The following is a 22,225-nucleotide window of genomic DNA, read 5'->3' as shown; positions in this document are numbered from 1 at the left end:
CTCGATCCCAGGACCCGGGGATCATGACCTGAGCCGAAGGCAGAGGCTTTAACCCACTGAGCCACCCAGGCACCCCTATAAGTATTTTCAATTTATAGGTATCTTGGGACACCAGTGTGTCCCACATTCTAGGGCATGAAAGAGGACACCTGATTTTGAGTCCTGAGGTTAGAGGTCTATCAACAGTGTGAAGGGAATCTGGCTGCAGGAAGGGGAAGGCAGTCCTTCACAGAGGAGGTGGTCCCTGAATGATTGTACCTGCCCAGTGACACCAGGTCCTTATTTGGGGATGGAATTGTTGATCTGCTAGCCAGGTAACTAGCAGACCACTTGGAGGTACAAAGGAAGTGGTGACCCGGTGCTCTTTCTTCATTTGTTTGAAGAGAGGTATAATTTGCCTTCAGGACTTCTTCAGCAACAATAGGATTTGAATAAGGTGATACACTTCCGTGTGCGTGTGTTTGCGTGCGTGCCTGCACGAGTGCATTTTTAAAGAGCTCTTGTAAGTGGGGGCGGGGTGTGTGTGTGTGTGGGGAAACCAAGTATGGCTTCCAGGGATGTTTAGTAAAAATACACTGAGTAAGTGAATACAGCTCTGGCCTGTGTATCGGACAGTGGGGATATAAATCTGTGGAGGCCCCGTTTAGAGGACATGCTTGTGGTCAACCCTGATTTTGGCATCTAGGGAACATCTGAAGCCACGCAGACAGAAGCTTCATCCAAAGTTTTATGCCCCAGAAATTTGTTTTATCTTCATTTTATAAATGTATAACTTCCTGTGATATGAATCTTTCTTGTTTTGGAAGGCATTTTTTCTCTCTTCCTTATAAACAGCAAAAAACCTTGAAGAACAGAAGTATTTCAGATTTAGCAGATCTTTCAAACCAGATGCTGCTTTTTCTGTTTTTAATTCCAAATAGGCTTATTGCTTTACCGCAGCTGGGCAGCACATGACAGGCTTCTGAAAGCCTTTTTATTCATCCAATAAACACAAACAACTCAAATATTAGCCTAACGAATACCCAAAGGGTAGCCTCAGAGGGACAAACAAAGCCGATGGTTTCTTCCTCAGGTGTTTGGATGTAACAACTGGTGGTAAACTTGGTTGTCTTGTCCATCGGTACCTCTCAGATTTTAATGTGTACATGACCTGGGGGTCTCATTAAGTGCAGGTTTAATTTTAAATTTGGTTTGGATTCAGTGGGTCTGGACTGGGCCCGAGTTTCTGTAGTGCTAACTAGCTCCTCCATGGTGATGCGGGTTATTGGTCCCCAGGACACACGTGGAGTGGCAAAGGGCTAGACAATTTCCTGTTCTAACGGAGGCCTGGGGAAGGCAGTTTGCTCAAGTGGTTGGTGAAGACACCCTCAGATAACGCAGAAATGAGAGCAGGAGAAAAGACAATTTAATGACTTTAAAGGTAGAACGTGGCATAAGGCAAACTGCTTAAAGAGAACGTGAAATAATATTCCATTAGTTACGAAAATGTACATTGCATTTCATAATGTACATAATGTACATTTCATAAGCCATTACATAAGAAGCAGGTTGTAAGAAAGCCAAAGCCCTTCCCTTGCCTTTCATTTCCCCCCGCAGTGATCACAAGGGGAGCAGCATGGACCTTTCAGGTGGGATAAGATTCTGCTGAGATGTACTTCAATAGTAATTACTGTTTACTCAGGGCCAAGAAACAATTAAAGCCAGGTGATGCGAAGAATGTGGAATTCATTAACCTTCCTGCCCATGGCTCCTCTAGGAGAACAAAACCCGACTGCTTTTTTAAAAAAAAAAAAAAAAAAAAAACTGATTTAAAAAATGGCAGGTGGTGGTAATTTTAGGTAGATACTTACAAACCTGCCCCAGACATACCATCCTGCCATGAAAGTTTTACTATTTTTTTTCCTGCAGAGAATTAACATAAACTCCAAAGATGGACATGCAGGGGGTTACTGGGAAGCTTGGGGAGCTAATAGGGCTTGCAGGGTGAGCCTCAGTTCTGTGCCTTGGGGACCCTCTCATATTGTCCCAGACCTCTAAAACGCCGATCAGACCCCATTCGTCAAAGGTAACTTGATATACTGAGAGGCTTGGAGGACATGGCTGAAAATACAACAAAATCTTACTATAGCAGCAAGAAGCTTCTGATACACTGCCGAACTCAGGACACAACGAAATTGCCAGAGTAGGACATGTGTAAAGCACATACACATGCACACAACAACTCTGGATTTTGACATAATATTCCCTAAGGAGGAAAAAAAAAATTGTGACCAAGAATAATCATGTAGCTTTTACTCTCATTTCCTGTGCTGGAAGTTCAAGGCCAAGAACTGTTGTTGAACTCGCATCCCTGAATTCACAGATGAGCCAAACCCTCCTTGACTCATTCCTAACCCACAGAGATCTCCAATGAGCGCCACCCAGCCTCTGAAACCGGAAGTGCCTGTGTCTGGAGCTTGGCGTTTTCATCTCCTTTCTGGGCTTTGCGGACACTGAAGCACCAGGTATTGTTGCTTTAGCTCATGGTTTTGGGTTCTGTTATCGTTGTTGTGCATGCTTTTAAAGGCCATCGTTCTGTTTGGAGCTATTGCACTGAAGATGAATACGGATCTCTTACACAAGTTACCGTCTTTCAAGATACTGCAACATCATCCTTTTCAGGTTTTAAGTCATGCTAGTGCTTAAAAAACTTCCCAAATAATTGATTCACTCATATTCCTTGGTAAATTTCCCCTGACCATCTGCTCCATATTATTAGAGAAGGTGTGAGCCTGAAGACCACCCCCTCCCCCATATCGTTACTGGAGTCTCAAAAAGCACTGTTCAGAATTTCATCATTTTTAAAGCAATGTTGAGGAGGAATTATGTAGAATCATCATATGATGAACCCCCTACACTGATTCTGGAACACTCTTCACATGAACAGTCCTCCTTTCTTACCTAGGGCTCTGGCGGCCAGACAGAACTTAGCCAGTGCCTGGGAGAATTGTCAGGTGTATGTGTTTTGCCTTGTGTTTCGATTTAGTTTTCTCTCCATTCTCTAGATGTTTCCTTTTTCAACAGTACCTAACTTTGTTTGTTAAGAAACACGATTTCCCCCATCTTCTTTTTCTCTTTCTCTTCCTAATGGTTCTTGAGATGAAAATACTCTGTTGAGTTTCCTTTTTTGTACTTGGGCAGCCTACTCAATGACTCATAAGAGAGTAGCTGGTGACCTGTGGCTCTCACTGTTGAGAGCAAACGCACTTTTGGCATTCTGGCATCCAAACATAGAGGCCAAAGACATAGAGGGTTAGATAATCATCTCTATCATGGTGCCAAACATTCCTTTAAAGCAAAACCTCAATTTCTAATCTTCTATCACTTTGGTCACATGGATGACTTTGCCTTTGTGAATACAATACTACATCTTTGAAGTCTTTGCAGGTCAAGTATTTCTTTTTGAGCAGTCTACTTGGCAAGGTTATTAACTGCTCAAAGAACCTACACACTACATAATGTACATTTTTGTTGGTCTTAAGTTTGGCTTTTAACTTTAATTTCTCCAAAACTGTGAACATGGTTGTGATTTCTCCTTTACTACCCTTTAAATATTATTTCCTCATTGATGGTTCTATGAAAATTGTATATGGTTACATCCACTGCATCTGGAACTTCTTTTATGGACCAGAAATCTTCCAAATGGTTCTTTGCGTATCATTATCAGACATAATGTTATTGGAATCTCAGGACCAAAACTTCCTTCTTGTCATAAGTGTATGACTTATTTTTTTCATTTCCCAGCTTACTGCTTCCTGGTTTAGGCTTACTCTGGTTATTACATTCAGTAATTGTTCTTTGAGTGTACCTTTTCTTGGCAGAAATCAGCCCAGATTACTTACGATGACATGGCTTTGACTCTTGTAGTAGTCTTTTGTATTTCCAAAACAGCCCAGGGAGTCCATTAATTCTACCAAATAACCAAGCATTTGATTGAAAAAAAAATTTGTTAAACCAGCTACTTGATTAAGCCACTAGATTGGGATTACATTGCTGTATACTGTGCAATTAGATGGGGATTATAGAACGTTGTACATTGTGGATCCCAAGCATACTGCAGATCAAATTCCTATCTCTAGGTTATTACTAGTGTGATGGATTATCTAAATTACAGTGGCCTAAGTCCTGTATTTGAAATGGGGCTGAGATCTGTAGGATGAACAAATGCAACTCCAATAACACACCTGCAAAACTACAACTTAGTATCTGTGATAATGAATAGATTACAGTGCAGAGTTTGGAGCACTGGATGGGAAGCAGAATGGCTGGGGTCTGTTCCAGCTCTGTCACAACACATTTCTTTTGACGCATCTTGATTTGAGTTTCCTCATTTGTAGAATGAGGGAGTTGGACTGTATTTTCTGGGCCCTCTTCTAGCTCTGAAAAGCTAAGACTCTACCTTCCGATGGAGATTGTCTTCCCCATCTTGACTTTGGAAGATGGTCAAAAGTCAACGATCCTTCTTCAGATCCTTCTTTCAGATCTCTTCTGATCTTTGGCTTTGGAATATAGTTTTATTTAATCTTACGGCAGGAAACATGTTTTACTGAAATGAACTACCTCTTGCCATGAAACTGCAACACATGGTTAATTTGGTAGAATGACATTAACTCATTTATGTCGTTTTGTTCTTCATTATTTTATTTAATAATGAGCTTTATGACCTTTATGACTTTTAGCAGCCTCTCCACCCAGACACTGGTTCTAGGTGGGTTCTGGTTCTAGGTGGGAGAGTGATTTTCTCACTGTGAACTCGTTAATTCCCATGGTCCAGTAGGGAGGTCATGGCCTGGGGAATCATTTGCTCTTAGATGCACATGTCTGGAAAGTTCTCCTTGGTAGAGCAAAGATACGCACTCTTTCATCAACATCAGTGAGAAGTGAGGAATGGCCCTTTAGTAAGATGTAACCATGCAATGATGTAACAAAACTGGCTAACAGCATTTCATTTATTACAGGACTAAATGCTCATTATTGTTTGTAAAGAAGGAATCCATAACCTCTGTAAAGTTACTGTTTATGGACGGTTGATTTCCATTTACAGAGGAAGAAAGTCCTAGTTGTCTCTAAATGTCAAGCTTTGGCTCACAAAACTCCCGTTTTCTTTTAGTTTGAGGGTGTGTATCTCTGTGTGTATGCGTGCCTGTATGTGTGTGTTTAAGAAAATGTTTAGCAACTGGAGAGTCGAGCAGGGAAATAGGACTTGCAACATGGAAGAAAGAAAAACTCATTTCAGAAATTCTAAACAAACAAACAAAACCCCAAAACTGAGGGGATGTCATGGAAGGCGTTAACAGAGAAGACCCACATCATATGTTATATGGGGCTACCTCCGGGAGGAGAAGGGACTAGAAAAAGACTGGATTTTTCCAACAGAAGGAGTGTGAATCTGGAAATTGTTATGCTAAAATTGGTGTCATTTGATACTGCAAGAGGCACTTTGCTTATGCAATTGAAATCAAAAGTAAACTGCCTACCTGGGTGTTTCCAGGGTAATTGCAAGCAAATAAGACTAATTAGGAGACTTTATCGTCTCTAATTAAAAGCTAGGAAATAATTCACTCTGTGATGCAAGAATCCCTCGCTATTTGGAAGAGGCATATAGAAAGCGCACATCATTCTTTACTGGGAGCTTTTACTTTCAAAGACCCAAGGTGCTGTTCTACAGAGCACAGCACTTTGGAAGCAGGGGATAAACAGATTCAGAACTTGGTACCCACAGATCCATCCCCTAAACACACATTTGGGACAATGAGTGTAGGAAGTAGGGAGAGGCAATATATTAGTACCAGCTGTACTTGGAAAATGTCATTTAAATGGAACAGGGAGTGGACGTGAACCAAGCTGAGAAGCCCTTCGGGTTGAAGCAAGTGGAAATATGGAAGCACTTTGCTTAACCTTTGGGGACTTTTAAACATTTACTTTTTCATGCCCCATGGCCAGAGCTTTCTTTTAGATCAGGTTATTATTGGGCAAGGGAGAAAGTGAAATTAAGGGAAGAAAAGGGCAGGCGCCTGGAAGGGAGGGAGCAGGAAATTTCTCTTTGCTGAATAAAGAATATTTTAAAACCTAGGTCTGCCATATTCTTCCCCAATCAGTTTGATTAAAAAGCAGAAATACTACTTTCTTAAACACAGTTCATTTGTAATTTGCTATGACAATATAAATATGGGGGGAAAAAATAGGGTTACCCATCAGCAAAAGCATTTCCAGGGTGAATCTTTGGCAAAAGTGGGGACCCGCGACAATTCAGGTGGTGTTTTTCTTTCAACCAGGTTCAAAAATCTTTGTAAATTTCCAAAAGTTGTAACATTTTCTTGTTTCCTTCTTACAGTCAGGCATTCAGAGGTACGCGTTGGTTCTAATAGCTTTGGTAGAAACAGGCTGAAAATGGAAATGAATATAAAAATCTTTGCCTTGAGGCTAATTTGGTATGGACTTGTAAGGCCTGAGTAAATTGATAAATTAGTACATTTTAAAAAATAATACAAATAAATGCAAGACACATAGGTTTAACATCAGATTCAGAGAACAAGATTAGTATAGTGTTCCTGGGTTTTGCAGAAGACACGGGGTAAGGCCACCAATACAGGAACTGAGTTCCTCTTCTGGTATCTTGGTGATGATTTCCTCTCATCAGCTTCACGTTCATGGAGGGAAGATGCAAAATGCAACATGGTCTTTGCTTTCATTGGCAACATGGTCAGCAGCAGCGCTGGCTGACGTCTGGGCGGGCTCAGCGTTTTCATGGAGTGTGCAATGTGGATGCTTCAGGCTGAGAGGGGGGACGTGGCAGTTGGTGTGCTGTGCTTGCTAGGGGCTCCTGGGGGAGGGATCAAGGCTCCGTGCAAAGGGACGTCCTCTCTGGTCGCACCTTCCTTCATGGCTTGAGCTTGGTCTCAGAGGTCGGCGCCACTGTCACCTTTAGGTGGGGTGGAGGCCAGTCCCCCAGCAGCCTCAGATAATTGAACAGCAGCTGTGACACTCAGAGCAGCGTTTCTTTTTTTTCTTGGGGTGGAAAATGGTGAGAATCGCTTCATCAAAAACCGCTTTGAGACCTTTCTGAGTTAGGGCCGAACATTCCAAGTAGCACTGTGCTCCAATCTTCAACACAAAAGAGAGAGAGAAAGGCATGAGAGGGAAAGAAAAAGGCGGAGTGAGATCAGACCCTGCTCAGCTATGTGCTGCCTCAGCTTGTCCTGCAAATAGCCCTGGGGTTGGTTTGGATGTGTGTTGTGTGTGTGTGTGTGTGTGTTTCCTTTTCCTTTTGCATTTCCATTTGCATCTACTATCCTAATTTTTATATTTTTTACTTTCTGATATTAGCAATAAATGGTTGTGGATTGTTTTTGGTTAACCAGTAAGTTCTGAAAGTGAGCCATTACCACTCATTGCTAATATAAGAATATAACAAATGTAAAACTTGAGAGAGGATTCAAAAGCAGTGATATGGTTTAAATATACTTTGTGAACAACAGGGCTACATGATGTTGTTTTTAGCACCCTTTCATAGGCGTGCGGAATGTGTAAATCTGGTACGAGTGAAATGTATCTCCTTCTGTACGCAGGAAGGCAGAGTGTCAGCTTGGTTGGTAAACCATATAGAAAGGGAGTGGATGATAAGGTTTGATAGATCGTTCTTCACAAAAATGTACTTTTTCTCCCCCAAGACTATTTATTTATTTATTTGACAGAGAGAGACACAGTGAGAGAGGGTACACAAGCAGGGGGAGTGGGAGGGAGAGGTAGTAGCAGGCTTCCCGCTGAGCAGGGACCCAGGCGTTCCTAAAATGCACTTTTCTTAAAAAAGACTTTATTTATTTATTTGACAGATAGAGAGAGATCACAAGCAGGCAGAGAGAGCGGGGGAAACAAGCTTCCCGCTGAGCAGAGAGCCCGATGCGGGGCTCAACCCCAGGACCCTGAGATCATGACCTGAGCCAAAGGCAGAGGCTTAACCCACTGAGCCACCCAGGCACCCCCCCGCCCCCGCCATAATGCACTTCAGATGAAGTCTCGCTCACCAAGGTAATATTCAATTGGTATTATTACTTGGTTTTGACATACTTTAAAAGGTGTATTTCTAAGGAGTTGAAAAACCCGAAACATGTAAAATAAAAATCATGAAATACATTTACTGATGGAGACACCCTCCTTGTTAGTATATGTTCCATGCGTACTTAAATGATAATATTTTGTTCTTGCTTCAGACTTTATTTCAAAGCTTTTGATGATTTCATACTGTGATATATTTGATAATCACAAAAATCCCTTTGAGAAACATAGGAATTCAGTCCAGAACTAGAGCTTCTCTTTAAAAAATAGCCAGCCAGAGCAGACCATGTTTGGCAGGCAAACTCACGAGATTGTTCGCGTGAGGGAGACTCAGGGTTTTAATTGCTCATAAGCTTGGCATTAGCTAACGATATGATGCGGGCCTTTTAATATTAGGGACATCTGGAGAAACGCTTTTATTATATACTTCACATTATGAGAATAACTAAAGAATCAAAGCAGATTCACAAGAGGGTGGTTGGATGGTGAGCCCTCGGAAGCCACAGCAGATCCATGACTAGAGCAGGGTAGCAGAATCACATGCCTATTCCAGTAACTTCTGTCAATGAGGAAAGCAGGGCAAGGTGCCAGCCTGGGGGGACAGGTGGAAACCATGGGGAACCTGAACAACCCCCTCCCCCCACAAAGAGCTGGCAGTCTCAGCCAGCTCTGGACAGTCGTTGCCATGGTTCGCTATTGGCCATCTTTGTACAATTGGACTTTTGGATTTTTAGGTAGTAACTACCAATTTAAAAAATACTTTGTGGGCCAACCAAGACACTAATATGTGATTTCTTTGGCAGCCAGACAGTTTGCAGTGCATGAACTAAAGGAATTTGTAGTAGACATTAGGATAGAGGGGGAAAAGCCCCAGAAGGTAAATTTGTTGAAGGGCACCCAACCAGACAGTGGAACTAGAGCAGAATCTCGGTCTCTTGGCCCGTGTTCTTTGTTCTATGACGGTTGCCCTTATCATTCAACTCTGCAAGGAGCTGGTCAAGGGGCATCTGGGTGGTTCAGTTGGTTAAGTGTCTGCCTTCGGCTCACCCTGGGATCGAGCCCCATGTGGGCTTCTCCCTCTCTCTGCTCTCCTCCTGCTTGTGCTCTTTGAGTTTCTCTCTCAAATGAATAAATACATAAAATCTTAAAAAAAAAAAAAGCTGATCAAAAATTAAGCATGAAATAAAGTTTTTCTGGTTGGGTCCAGATAGTATACACTTTTTTTTTCCTATAAAGAAGAAATACTGTATGAGCTAAAGGAAAACGCCCACAGAAGAGATGTTGGATATTAAAACTGCTCTTACGGTTTCATTTTAACCATGGTTTGGCCTTTGGATTAAAAAAATGGTTTTTTTATTTGCAACTGATGAATCACTAAACTCTACCTCTGCAACAACCCCATCCCCCACAAAAATGGCTTTATAAAATCATTAAAAACAGATGGATGCAAAAAAGGGATAAAAATAGAGACCATTTTCCTAATAATGTCATGAAATGGCATCGATTACATTTTGGGATTGTGGCCAATGCTTGCTAAGAACATGTGAAAAGCACACCACTCGCGTGAGTTGAAGGGCTGCTTGTAACGCAGCTCTTCTCTGTCATGCTGAAAAAATACCCAGAGAGTGCTGAGGGGCCATTTGTCTGGAATGCCTCCCCACTAAGCTCACAAGCCTCGCTTGATTGTGGAAGGCTCAGTTCAGGTGGGGCTCTGGGCCATCAGATGCTGCAAGATGGGCGGGGCTAGTGTGTCATCCTCCCTCCTGGGTGCTCCTACCAGCCCAGCAGGCCTTGCCTTCTGAAGGCCTAGGAGGAGCCCAAATGCGTCTGTCCCTATGCAGATATTTCTGAAGATAATGAAACAGTGGATCAAGGCATTACTGTGTAACTGAGTTAATATAACACTGTCTCGGACCGATAGTTCCAGGTAAAATAGCAAAGAGATTTTGGGCATGATTTGGGAAATAGGTGTGTGAGAGAGAACCCAGTTATGAGGTATTTTGAAGATTTTTTTTTTTTTAATTCATTTGAGAGAGAAGCAGAGACAGAGACAAACAGAACACAAGCAAAGAGGGAGAGGGAGAAGCAGACTCCCTGCTGAGCTGGGAGCCTGACATGGGACTTGATCCCAGGACCTAGATATCATGACCTGAATCAAAGGCAGACGCTTAACCATCTGAGCCACCCAGGCACCCCCGAGGTGAGTATTTTGTTAACCATCTATCAAGTGCTCTGGGTCAGAGAGAAGACTTCACCCTGGTTCAGGGAAAAGGCACAGCCATTATAGACATTGCTAAAAAGAAACCACCTCATTAATGACTTTGACGTTGTGAAATAGAAAACGGTCTCAAGGAAACATAGCTTTCCTTACAGCTTCCTCTGCCTCTTGGAGCAAAATGACCTATACAGTCAAGTATTTGGAACATTCTATAAGAGAGCAGGATTTGTGGATGCTTGTTTAGATACACATGTTAACAATCTGTGACATGCTTTGCCAAAATGATTTATTTTCCAGGAAAAAAAAAAAAAGAGATTGAGCAATGTACACGGAGGGAACACTTTTCTCATAGCTTTATAATGGCTGAAATGTATTACCCCAAAGCTGAGAAATTTATCAGACATGTAGAGAACATACAAGAGTCTGACAAGAAGAAATTAAAGAAACAAACAAATGGACAAACAGAATCCACAGTGACCAGTCGGGTGAAAGAAAACCTCTTACATCTTCCAGGTCGTCGTTGTGGAGGTGGGACATGTTATGGAATAAAATAGAGTGTCACTGGAAGGAATGAAGGCAAAGAGGTTTTCCCGGCCATAGATGCCTCTGCGAGGCACATGAATTTAATGACAACTATAGCTTGCTGAGCTGGACCTCACCTTTCTTTGGGTCACTTAATCCTTGTGAGGACTTGGCAAGGTAAGCCTGTCACCATCGTCATGTGCAGCTCAGCCAACGGACGCCAGAGAGAGGAGGTTACCTCCGGAGGGCACACAACTAAAACAATGTCAGAGGCTGGAATTCGTCTTAACCACTCTGCGGGGCAGCCTCCAGCAAGTGAAAACAAATGTGGCTGGAAGGGCAAAACGAACGGACAAATGGAGACGTTGTTTTGGATGTAGTGAGGGTGAGGAGAGAGGAGATGGGGCGAAAGGGTCAGGCATTTCTGATAAACGGAGAGAAGAGAAAATATTACTGAAATAAACAGGGGAAGCTGGTATCTCAGCAACCAGTGAATGACCAGAAGTTTTTTCTCTCTTATTTAAGAATTAGGAAAGGTGCAGGCAACTTGAAAGCCAAGAAAAGGAAAAGGAACCCAACAGCTTGTGTGATATATTTCATCCTAACAAACTGCTCCAAGAGGAAAGAATGTTTCTAGGCTGGATGGATTTGCAGCTGACTTTTTGTCAGAGTATAAAGCAGCGGTTGCCAGCTCAGGGGTGGGTAGATGATGTGAGTGTGCTGCTCGAGTGTAGGTGAGATGGAGTGGGGGGGTCGTGGCAAACTGAAGGGTAGGTACCTTTTCGAAAAGGCTGTTGAAGGATTGCAGTTGATGAGGAAATGCTGGCCTAGTGCTGCCAAACCTTCTGATTTTTTTTTTTTTTTTTAGAAGCCAGAAATATGTATCTTCATGAAAACTTTCTATTGTTCAATTTTGGCCACTAAATCACATTAAAAATACACGTGTGGACAGATGAAAGCATTTGTGGGTGAAGTTTGGTTCATCACTTGCCAATGTTCTCCCTATGCTTGAAAGGATACTTTTATGTGTACTGGTCTCTCTATTTGGGATTTTTTTCTCCCTAGTCCCCACCTTTGCCCACTTCACAAACATGTCCTTATCCTTCAAACCTGACTAGGATGTCACCTGCCCTGAGACATTGTCTTGGAATCCTCTTTCCCTGAATGTGTCCATCACTTCCCCCTCTCTGCTACCTCAGTACTAAGTATTCATTCAGGGGGCAGGCTTTGGTTTGCTGGTCACCCGCCTCTTCTGGCCTATGGGCCTCTTGAAAGAAAGGGCTTCATTTTGGTAACCCAGACCCCAGCAGTGAAGTAAACAATTTTCAATGACCATGAGAAAGAGAAGCAATGACTGGCACACAAAACAAGGGGGATTATGGTGACTTTTGCAGTCAGTAGGTGGGTATTATTACTATTGTTATTATTAAAGATTCCATTTATTTATTTAACAGAGAAAGAGCACGAGCCAGAGGGGGGAATAGAAGGGGAAGCAGACTCCTTGCTGAGCAGGGAGCCCGATGCAGGTCTCAATCCAGGAATCATGACCTGAGCCAAAGGCTGACGCTTGACCAACTGAGCCTCCTAAGCACCTCAGTAGATGGGTATTGAAGAGTCTGGTTGATTAAGATGACTGAACATTGAGGAATGCCTGGGTGGTGCAGTCAGTTAAGCATCTAATTCTTGGTTTTGGCTCAGGTCATGATCTCACAGTCGTGGGACTGAGCCTTGTGTCAGGGTCCACGCTCAGTGTGGAGTCTGCTTCAGATTCTCTCTCATTCTCCCTCCCCACTCACTCTCTCTCTCAGATAAGTAAACAAACAAACAAACAAATAAAATCTTAAAAAAATATGATTGAACACTGATGACAGGATTTCTACAACAGTTTTGCTGCCGTCAACCCACTGGTGCAAACCTGTTCCAAAGCCAGCAGGAAACAGGTATCAAGACAAAGAGTGAGAACAACAGTAAGAAAGGCACAGGGTGGGGCACCTGGGTGGCTCAGCGGGTTAAGCCGCTGCCTTCGGCTCAGGTCATGAACTCTGAGTCCTGGGATCGAGCCCCGCATCCGGTGCTCTGCTCAGCAGGGAGCCTGCTTCCTCCTCTCTCTCTGCCTGCCTCTCTGCGTGCTTGTGATCTCTCTCAATAGATCTCTCTCAAATAAATAAATAAAATCTTAAAAAAAAAAAAAAAAAGAAAGGTACAGGGTGAACAAGATCGCGAGAGAGGGCAAAAAGAGGCCAGAGGCTGACACAGGGATAAATGTTTTGTCAAGAAATACCCGTTACTTAGGAAGTCTGGACTTAGAATTCAGGTTTAGGTTGTGTCAAATGGAATTGGGAAAGAGAATGCATGAAGAATAATAATCTTTGGGCTAAAGTGTAGCAAGGTGTCTGGCACATGCTAGGTGTTCAGTGAGTTATTGACAAGTAAACCCAATAGTAGTGTGGACGTGCGCAAATGAGGAGAGCTGGCTGGAGAGTAAGAAACCCAATAAGGACAGGAAGAGGGAGGAAAAAACAAGTGGAGGGATAACAATGAATATTTATCACTGATTGACACAAAATATTTACATAAATGTGGTTGACTTTTGATAAGTGTAAAGAATTATAATATGCATGATATGAAAATATCCTTTAAAAATAAAAAGCCCTTTGAGACTAAAAAGAGATGATAGATGGAAAATGCTTTGGAAGTTGGAAAGCACTGAACAAAAGGAATCGAATACGAAAAATCAGAACTTGCAAGGCATTTAAACTATGGGGGAGAATATGCACATTAAAATATGGGGCTTCTTTCCCCCTGGGGAAAATAGTACATTATGTGTTAATAAAAATACGGGGTTCAGTATATAAAGAAGAAGCCCCAAACCTAAGGGTTTCTTTTCAGAATCTAGGAGGGAAGCAGAAGAGGATGGTGGTTAAAGCAGTTTCACATCCCAGCTCTGCCCCTTTCTAGCAGCGTGACGGTCTCCTCCCTGAGCCTCAGTTTCCTTTAGGAAAGTGGAACTAATAATACACACACCTCAGGGGGTTGCTGTGAGGATTAATTAAGACAAGGCATGCAAAGCGCTTGGCATAAAGCCTAGCACACAGCAAACACTCCATAGATGCTAGCTGTTATTATAAACTACTTGACAGGAAAGTCAGGGAGCAGAGAAACTTAAAGCATCTCTATAATTACATGTATTGTGATGAAACAAGTTAAACTCTTGCTTGGATTTCTTCTAAATTGGATTTCGTAAGCTAAACATGATTCTTTCCATATCCGAGAGCAGTTGCTAGGAGAAACTGGCAAAAGGCAATAAAGTGGTGAACTCAGCCATTGTTCTTAAAATAAGTATGAAACGAGATGGGAGGCTTTGGAGTGACTTCTTTACAGAGGGGAAAAACAACTTCCTAAATGAGAAGTCAAGCCAGGACGCTGACAACATGATGGTGGATATAGGACAGAAGCAAGGGACAGAGACCAGCTCCTGCAAAACATACCAGCTGATTCTCTGGGTTGGGGGGGACCTCCTTATTGTGAAAAATGCACACTGGACTCACACGCAATTGTCTGTGGAGCTATATGTCTATGTGCCTTAGCAAGGGAAGTTAAACTGAATGTGCGAGGAGGAGGTAGAAGATTGGCATACATAGGCATGTACCCATTTTACAGAAGGCAAAATAAATGGTTGGAGGAGACCATTTACACCATGGTCAGGTGCACAGGGGTGACACCCACAGATCTGGATTAAAGTTGCTCCCATGATTTTCAGCTGTGTGAATCCAACATTTCATCTCCCTAAGACTGTTTTCTCACCTGCAAGATGAGATGCACGTTATCAGCCGAGAGGCTGAAATGAGACAGAGCCTGTAAAGTGTGTGATATTGTAAGAACTCGATGAATGGCTCATACTGGTAGTTCTGACATGATATTCGCAGAAGTAGGAAGTGTTGTCTCAAGTACGTGTGAGACATTCTCATGTATTGCAACCGTAAAAACATAATCCTATTTAATTCATTTCTATTTGAGTGTATTGCTTAGTCTTGGTGCCTATAAGAACATTTTAAGAAGAGAAATGCATACATTTTTGTTCACAAAGGATTTGTAAGTAATATTCTTCTTGATTGGTTTAGAAGGGTGATTCCTTCTCTGCCCAGGGCATGCATTTTGCGGGGTTAGTTACTTTAGAAGCCTTAATTACTTTAAGGTTTTATTTATTTATTTATTTATTCATTTATTTGAGAGAGCGTGAGCCTGAGTGTCGGATGGGGGTACAGAGAGAATCTCAAACAGACTCCCTGCTGAGCTCAGAGCTCAACTCAGGGCTTGATCTCAGGACCAGGAGATACTATGACCTGAGCTGGAACCAAGAGTCAGATGTTCATACCTGGCCACCCAGGTATGCCCAAAGCTTTAGTTATTTTATAAAAGAAGCAGTTTCTGAAACCTCTGGCCCAGGTCTCTGGGTTTATGACTAATTCAATGAGGAGGTAGATTCAGGTTATGGAAATATGATTTAAAAGCCTCCTGGTTCTTCTTCTGTTGTGTCCATTTTAGTGTCTTCTTTTGCACACATCTTGTTAGTAACTAGGAGACAAAGATTTGGTCTATATAATTTCCCCACTAGAATCACCATTCACATGAAGCTCTCAAGAACGAAGACACGTCGGTGAGAAAAGTTCCAGCTGTGAGCTGGTTGCTATCATCTGTCAGCAGCCCCTTGGATTTTCCAACTGGTCACCTGCTGGTTTATGTTACTCTTTTAGATGCTGTTTGGGACATAATCCAGGCTCTCTAAGTAGCTGTTCATTAGATGGTGAACAAATATAACCCTACCAGATGCTCATCTAAGTTTTTCCTAAGGAAATCACAAAATGCCTTTTGTGGGGTCATTTCCATGAATTACATTGATAATAAGCAGTGAGTTGTCAAATATACATATATCTAATAACTCCCTTTACTCGCACTCACTACAGCAATTGGATATTCCAAAGGTTATTGAATCAAATGATAAGTGCTTCAGTGGTTTAAATTCGCCAGGTTTCTTTCTTAACAAGAGACAACGATGGCTGAGAAGAACGCTAACCAAATGGTCCCTTCCAATCCACCTAGAACAGAGGGGACAGCAGGAAGCAGACTGAACTTCAAAGCAAGAGTCTATGTCGCTCACCCACCCTAGTTCTTCTCTCAGCGTATACTTAAAATGGAATTCAAATCGGACTGTACCGCTTTTGCAAGCTTCACACCATGCTCGTAAGTGAGAGGTTTCTCTTTCATATACAGCAAACGGGCCAAGGTTTTGGGGTCATCGCGAAGATCAATCTGACAAAAAAAAGAAAAACAAAACAAAACACAAAAAACCCCACATGATAAATTCACTGTTTTTTTTTGTTTTTGTTTTTGTTTTTTAGATCTAACCTGAGATTTTAACTGTGATTTTTTAAACCGTGGTGTGGTAGAGATTCCCTGTCCCCCCACTCCCTCAAGATCTATGAAGTCGCTCAGGTTTCTTTAAGGAGGCACATGCACATGCCCATGTTGCATCTGAAAAACTGAAGTGATTTCTTTGTAAATATAAACATCAGGTTTTCCATGTGCTTTCTTCTTCAAAAGCAAGTCCCTCTGGGGAGCTGAGGACTTACACCAATAATCCCATAGTTGTCTCAGGCGTCTTTGGAATTCCCTGTTTATTTTTAGGTCCCGCTTCTAGGAGGTGCACCGTGATTGATCAGTCTTATTACCTTACGGTGATGCCTCATTTGATCCCCAATTATATTACTCGTTTCTTAATAGTCTATTTCCTGGCTCTGAATCCATCTTTGTCTTCACACGCACCGGGATCAAGATTTGCCTCCTGTGAGGATCTTCTAATGAATGTCACTGCAGGTTCTGAAGGCGCGTCCCAAAGAGGAATTCCCAAAGGGTCTGCTCAAGGAATAAGCATTAATATTTTCAAAGGCAGAACGGCTTTGAAAATGGAGTATATGTTTGGATTAGTTTTGATAATTTAATTAAATATTTTAGTTGCTTTAAAAATCTCACTGTGTATGCAAACCTATGCATACATGAATGGGTGTAAATGTGGGCTTGAATTTTAAAGAAAAACAAATATATTCATCTAGTAAAGTTCCATTTATAAGCACGTTGCTCAGCTTTACTAATTTTGGGGTTGTTTCCTTTTCTAGTCTCGGTTGTTCAATGTAGTGCCCACCAATTACAAAATCGGCTCAAATTGCACAAAGATGTTAATGCCGTCAATATTTTGGCAGCAGGGATCATGTTTGGCTGTCAATGTGGCCAAACATTGTCATTTGGAGTTAAGGTAAAAGACTGCATTTAAACAATTATCTTGGGGTGCCGGGGTGGCTGAGTCGATAACTGTGCCTTCAGCTCTGGTCATGATCCGAGTCTTGGGATTGAACCCCATATCGGGCTCCCTGCTCAGCAGGAAGCCTGCTTCTCCCTCTCCCACTACCCCTGCTTGTGCTCCCTCTCTCTCTGGGTCTCTCTTTGTCAAATAAATAAATAAAATCTTAAAAAAAAAAAACAAAACAGTTATCTTTCAGAGTTGAAGCTCTAACTATACTCTGATTTTTGGATGTGTTAATTATCTGTCCATATCTTCTCTAGGAAGTACTTTTATTATTTTTAAACATTTCTCTTTGTTAAACAGAATAGAAAATGAGAAATAGAAAGCAGTATAACAGTAAAACCCGTCAGCATTATTATGTTTCTGTGTCTTCGGATAGTAATTTAGGTTTTAGCGTAGCGAAGAACACAATCTTTTCAAAACTATAAAAAGTAGGAACAATCTCTAAAACATTTGTGCAGTTGGCTTACTGTTGGAAATTCAAATTATAGAACTTTATTAGCTTTCGAAACACTTCAAAGCCTTTGACAATCACAGATTTGTTTATCTGGTACACCTGTTTTTCACTTCTTTCCTAAGCTCTGGAAGACCAAGAGGTTTAAAGGGGTGTAACAGAGAAGTGAAATTCTGTCTTCCTTCTCCAGTGGTGTTAAGGGCTCCCTCTCATAATGTGCCCATTCTGACTGCTGGGGTTATTTTGACATTCACCTATTTTGTGACTTCTAAACAACTGTAGATTTCAGATATAAAACATATTAGGCAGTGTGATGGACATCCCATCTCCTTCCTCCCGCTCAAGGCTGGAGAAGGGCATCTGTTTCAAAACGTACTTTGTTATTTATTTATTTTTTAGAAGATTTTATTAATTTATATGACACAGAGAGAGAGAAAAAGAGAGAGAGAGAGATCACAAGTAGGCCGAGAGGCTGGCGGGGGCGGGGGGAGCAGACTTCCCGCTGAGCAGAGCCCCATGCTGGGCTCCATCCCAGGACCCTGGGTTCATGACCTGAGCCGAGGGCAGAGGCTTTAACCCACTGAGCCACCCAGGTGCCCCCTTACTTCATTATTTAAAACTAAAAAGCAGAGAGATTAATTTTGAAAGACCACCTCAAAACCTCCAGCTTCATATTAAATAGCTCCGTCAACCAAGATCTTATGCAGATCTTAAGAATGGCTGTTTAACAATGGAATACTATGCAGCCATCAAAAGAAATGAAATCTTGCCATTTGCAACAACGTTTGGAACTAAAGTGTATCATGCTTAGCGAAATAAGTCAAGTGGAGAAAGACAACTATCATATGATCTCCCTGATATTAGGAAGTGGTGATGCAACATGGGGGCTTAAGGGGGTAGGAGAAGAATAAATGAAACAAGATGGGATTGGGAGCGAGACAAATCATAAGTGACTCTTAATCTCACAAAACAAACTGAGGGTTGCTGGGGGGAGGGGGTTTGGGAGAAGGGGGTGGGGTTATGGACATTGGGGAGGGTATGTGCTTTGGTGAGTGCTGTGAAGTGTGTAAACCTGGTGATTCACAGACCTGTACCCCTGGGGATAAAAATATATTATATGTTTATTAAAAAAAAAAAAGAATGGCTGTTTATCGGATTGATAACATCTGAGACACTCTTCTCTCATGCTGTTGAAATAAGATGTCTAAGAGACACCTAAAGGGTCTTTTTTTGCCACCCTCCTGCCCTGCCCACCCGCCCGCCATCACTGTCTCTAACCTGGGTCCCTATGAGGACATAAGGCACGTGAGGCATGCAGTCCTTCAGCTCTGGGACCCATTCTTCCTGGACGTTGTGGTAAGAGGCAGGATTCACGACAGAGAAGCAGATCAAAAACACATCAGTGTTGGGGTAGGAGAGCGGCCTCAGCTGGTTGTAGTCCTCCTGCGGGAAGAGCAGAGTTTGTACAGATTAGGAAAAGGCGGGTCCCCCGATTCCTTCCTGGCCCTGGGATCTGGTGGTTCCCTCCAGGTATTCCTAGAAATAAAGAAGCCGTCAGTCAGGAAAACACCTTTTCCTTGTGTATGGAGATTGTATACTGCCCCCCTTGAAAGAAGAACTTAAAAAGAAATTTTTTGAGCAGGTTTAGTGAGATCATGTACATGCTATGAAGTTTACCCACTGAATGTATATAATTCAATAAGGATTATGGCAATTCCCTGTCCCACTGGAATTATATTGTATTGAATATTATTTAAATTAGTGTGCCATTGGCCAAGGCACAGCAATTCTCTTCTTATACAACTTTTAAAAGTTGCATACAAATTTAATTTAGAATAAGCTAGCTATGAACATAAAACAAAGAGCTGTTGCCAAATCAGACACGACAATTTTGTGGAAATAATATTGTGTGAGGGTTTAGAATTCAGACTTTGGCTAAGTCTACCTAGAGGACATCGTGTGGCCTAGTAAATAAAATACCAGAAAAATTATTTTTTCCCCAAACTCTTTTCAGATCAGAATATGCTCTGGTTGAAGGGTCCCTGGTTACAGAAGATGTTAATGTATATGCTGTTTCCGTGGAAGAGGAAAAAGACAAAGTAAAACATTGGATCATCTCAACTTTGGGAAAATGTCAGCAAGTACCATTTGTATGTGAAGCGTCTTAGGAGGTTCCAAGGTAAATCTGCCATTTCAATATAACATTTTCTGTTTTCATAGAATTTAGTAACACATAAGCCAAAAGTAATTTTATGTGTGTGCACTTATACTATATAAGTATATGCTATGTATATGTTCATGTCTGCACACACCACAATTTACATACTGGTCATATACACCGTGTGTACTTCATATATGCACACACGCCACGTACATGCACACACTACACATACATAGAGCAATGAAACCTGTATGTTCACGCTTATCACATACTTAGATGTAGGCAACATATCATTTCATTTATTAGCGTCCTGACTTCTCTTCCTAACACTAAGAAAAAGAAGCTAAAACCTATATATGTTCATGGCAAAAATTCAGACCTTACCTAGAGTAATACATATGGTACAAGAGAAAGCTTGTTTTGCCTTCTTTGTGATCTCTCCTAGTTTTTCCTCTCTTCCCAGAGGGAGCCATGATTGAGCAGTATCCGTCTGAATTTTACATACTTATAAACAGGTATAATAGACATGTGCTTAGTTTAAAAAAGATAAATTGATGGCATAGTTCCTATTGTTATGCCACTTGATTTTTTTAAACTTGCTATGTCATGGGTATTTAAAAACATCAACCTTGTGCTCTTTTTGTTGACTCTCATGATGTCTTTATAAAAAGGGAGAACCTACATACATACGTGAACACCTGTGACTGGAAGGGAGTCCCTGGGGAGAGGGCATGCGCTGATCTACGGTGGAGCTTCTCCAAGTACCTGGCCTGCACAGACTCAGCCCACAAGGCTGCAGCTATAACCACTGCTAATCCTACTAAAATCTAAGCAAAGGTTTTTAATTACCTAAACAAAATCCGTGTAAGATGGCAAGGAGGCTAAAAAAAAAAAAATCTCAAGTCTTAAAAAGTAAATTAATAAAAAAATGAGTTATAGTTGATCATTGATCATATTCCTATTAAGCAAATAATCAGAGATGATTGCACTGTGTCATACTGGGTTGTTGGGCTGGGCCTACTGGTTGCATATCAGTTAAATTGTTCCCTCTGTTTGTGCGTGTGGTGCTGGTGGTGGCAAGGCAGTGGGAAGTGGACAGCTCATTTCTTGTCATTATCCCCTCTTCTGTAACCAAACCTTCTTGCCCACGGTCTCTGCACACTGCTCTCCTTTCTCTCTGGGGCTTTGCCTTAGGGAGCAGCTGTGAGGTCTGACAAGCTACGAACTCTCCTTCCCAGGCCGCATCGTACAGCTGTTCACGATGCCACCTGCCCTCTGCCACTTCGTCCTCCCATGTGGATCGTGATAAAGGGAGCAGGGACCTGCTGTTCTTTCTCATGCCCTACTTATACTCTGTCCACAGCATGTATTCTGTAAAGCCCGCCCACGGGTTGGTGTGGTGACCTGCTAACGAACACATGGCTTTCTGTTTGCCATTTATGGCAGAGTTTTCATGAGAATCACCTGGGGGATGTTTAAGACCATCCCAACATGCTGGTAGCCAACTACCTGCCTCTTTCCTCTCACTCCAGGACCAATTAAATCACTGTTGTTGGAGATTGGGCTGGGAATCTGGGCATTCTGGCATCATCGGTTTGGAACTGACGTGGAATTGAGAATAACTGATTTGCACCCTCCTTATCTTCATCATTGCTGAGGTGGGGTCAAGGGCTTAGCACGAAGGGTCAGGCATTGTTTCAGACACTTACACGCCTTACTTTGTTGGTTCTTCACAATAGCGCTGGAGAAATGGCAGCATCCACATCCATATTTCAGTTATGAGCAAATTAAATTTTAGAGAAGTTCGGTAATGAGCTAATGTCTCAGAACGATTAAATACGGGATGGGCTGTTTAGCCCGAATCCAGCTGCAGCTCTTAATTGTGACCACATTATTTGCTCAGCTAAGAATGTTAAGGGACAGATTAAGCATTTTTTTTCTTTTTGGGAAATTCAGTTTTCTGGGAATCTTAATACGAACTCATGCTTTTACCCAGAAATCTTAGAAATGTTGGACTTTGCAGGTTTATGATCTATTTCATGGCCTGCAGTTGCTAGTAATTACCACCAGGTGGCAGCAGATACTGTATATTTAAAACCTCAAAGCCAAAACCCCAAAACCGCACCATCAAAACTATATAAGGTAAGAACAAATAACTAGTTGTCTGAAAGGATCATGTTCATTTAATTCTATAACCAGAAGCTATCAAAGCACTTCTAGAAGAGCTAGGAAGACCATGGGTTGCTGTGGGGACTGCAGGTGGGAGTGTGAGAGGATTTTGGGTTTTTGATCATTTACTCCTGGCAGGGTAGCCAGGGCCCTCCAGCAGAGGGACTTCGACTTTGTCCTTTATGCGGCCTTATCTTGCTCTGTATTCTGGATATCTCTTCTGTAGACACCTTAGTTCTGCTGTGTAAC

General features: G+C 42.0%; 1 protein-coding gene across 2 annotated transcripts in view; it reads right to left on the bottom strand.

Annotated features, from left to right (window-relative positions):
* Nucleotides 1-4,544: 4,544 nt before the first annotated feature.
* Nucleotides 4,545-22,225, bottom strand: part of RHOJ (ras homolog family member J) — a 78,626-nt gene continuing 60,945 nt past the window's right edge. Inside the window, exons 3-5 of one of the 2 annotated variants that reach the window (XM_032344426.1) lie at nucleotides 18,925-19,089; nucleotides 16,049-16,144; nucleotides 4,545-7,143 (exon numbers count right to left, since the gene is read on the bottom strand). In XM_032344426.1, coding sequence (XP_032200317.1) covers nucleotides 6,997-7,143; nucleotides 16,049-16,144; nucleotides 18,925-19,089 — 408 coding nt within the window. In that variant the 3' untranslated portion in view covers nucleotides 4,545-6,996. The remainder of the gene's footprint in view (nucleotides 7,144-16,048; nucleotides 16,145-18,924; nucleotides 19,090-22,225) is intronic. The other variant, XM_032344427.1, reaches the window with a different exon arrangement.

The sequence above is a fragment of the Mustela erminea genome, chromosome 5 (assembly GCF_009829155.1).
Source record: "Mustela erminea isolate mMusErm1 chromosome 5, mMusErm1.Pri, whole genome shotgun sequence".
NCBI lineage: Eukaryota > Metazoa > Chordata > Mammalia > Carnivora > Mustelidae > Mustela > Mustela erminea.
The sequence above is the reverse complement of the archived record's forward strand: the minus strand, read 5'-3'. Positions and strand labels throughout refer to the sequence as shown.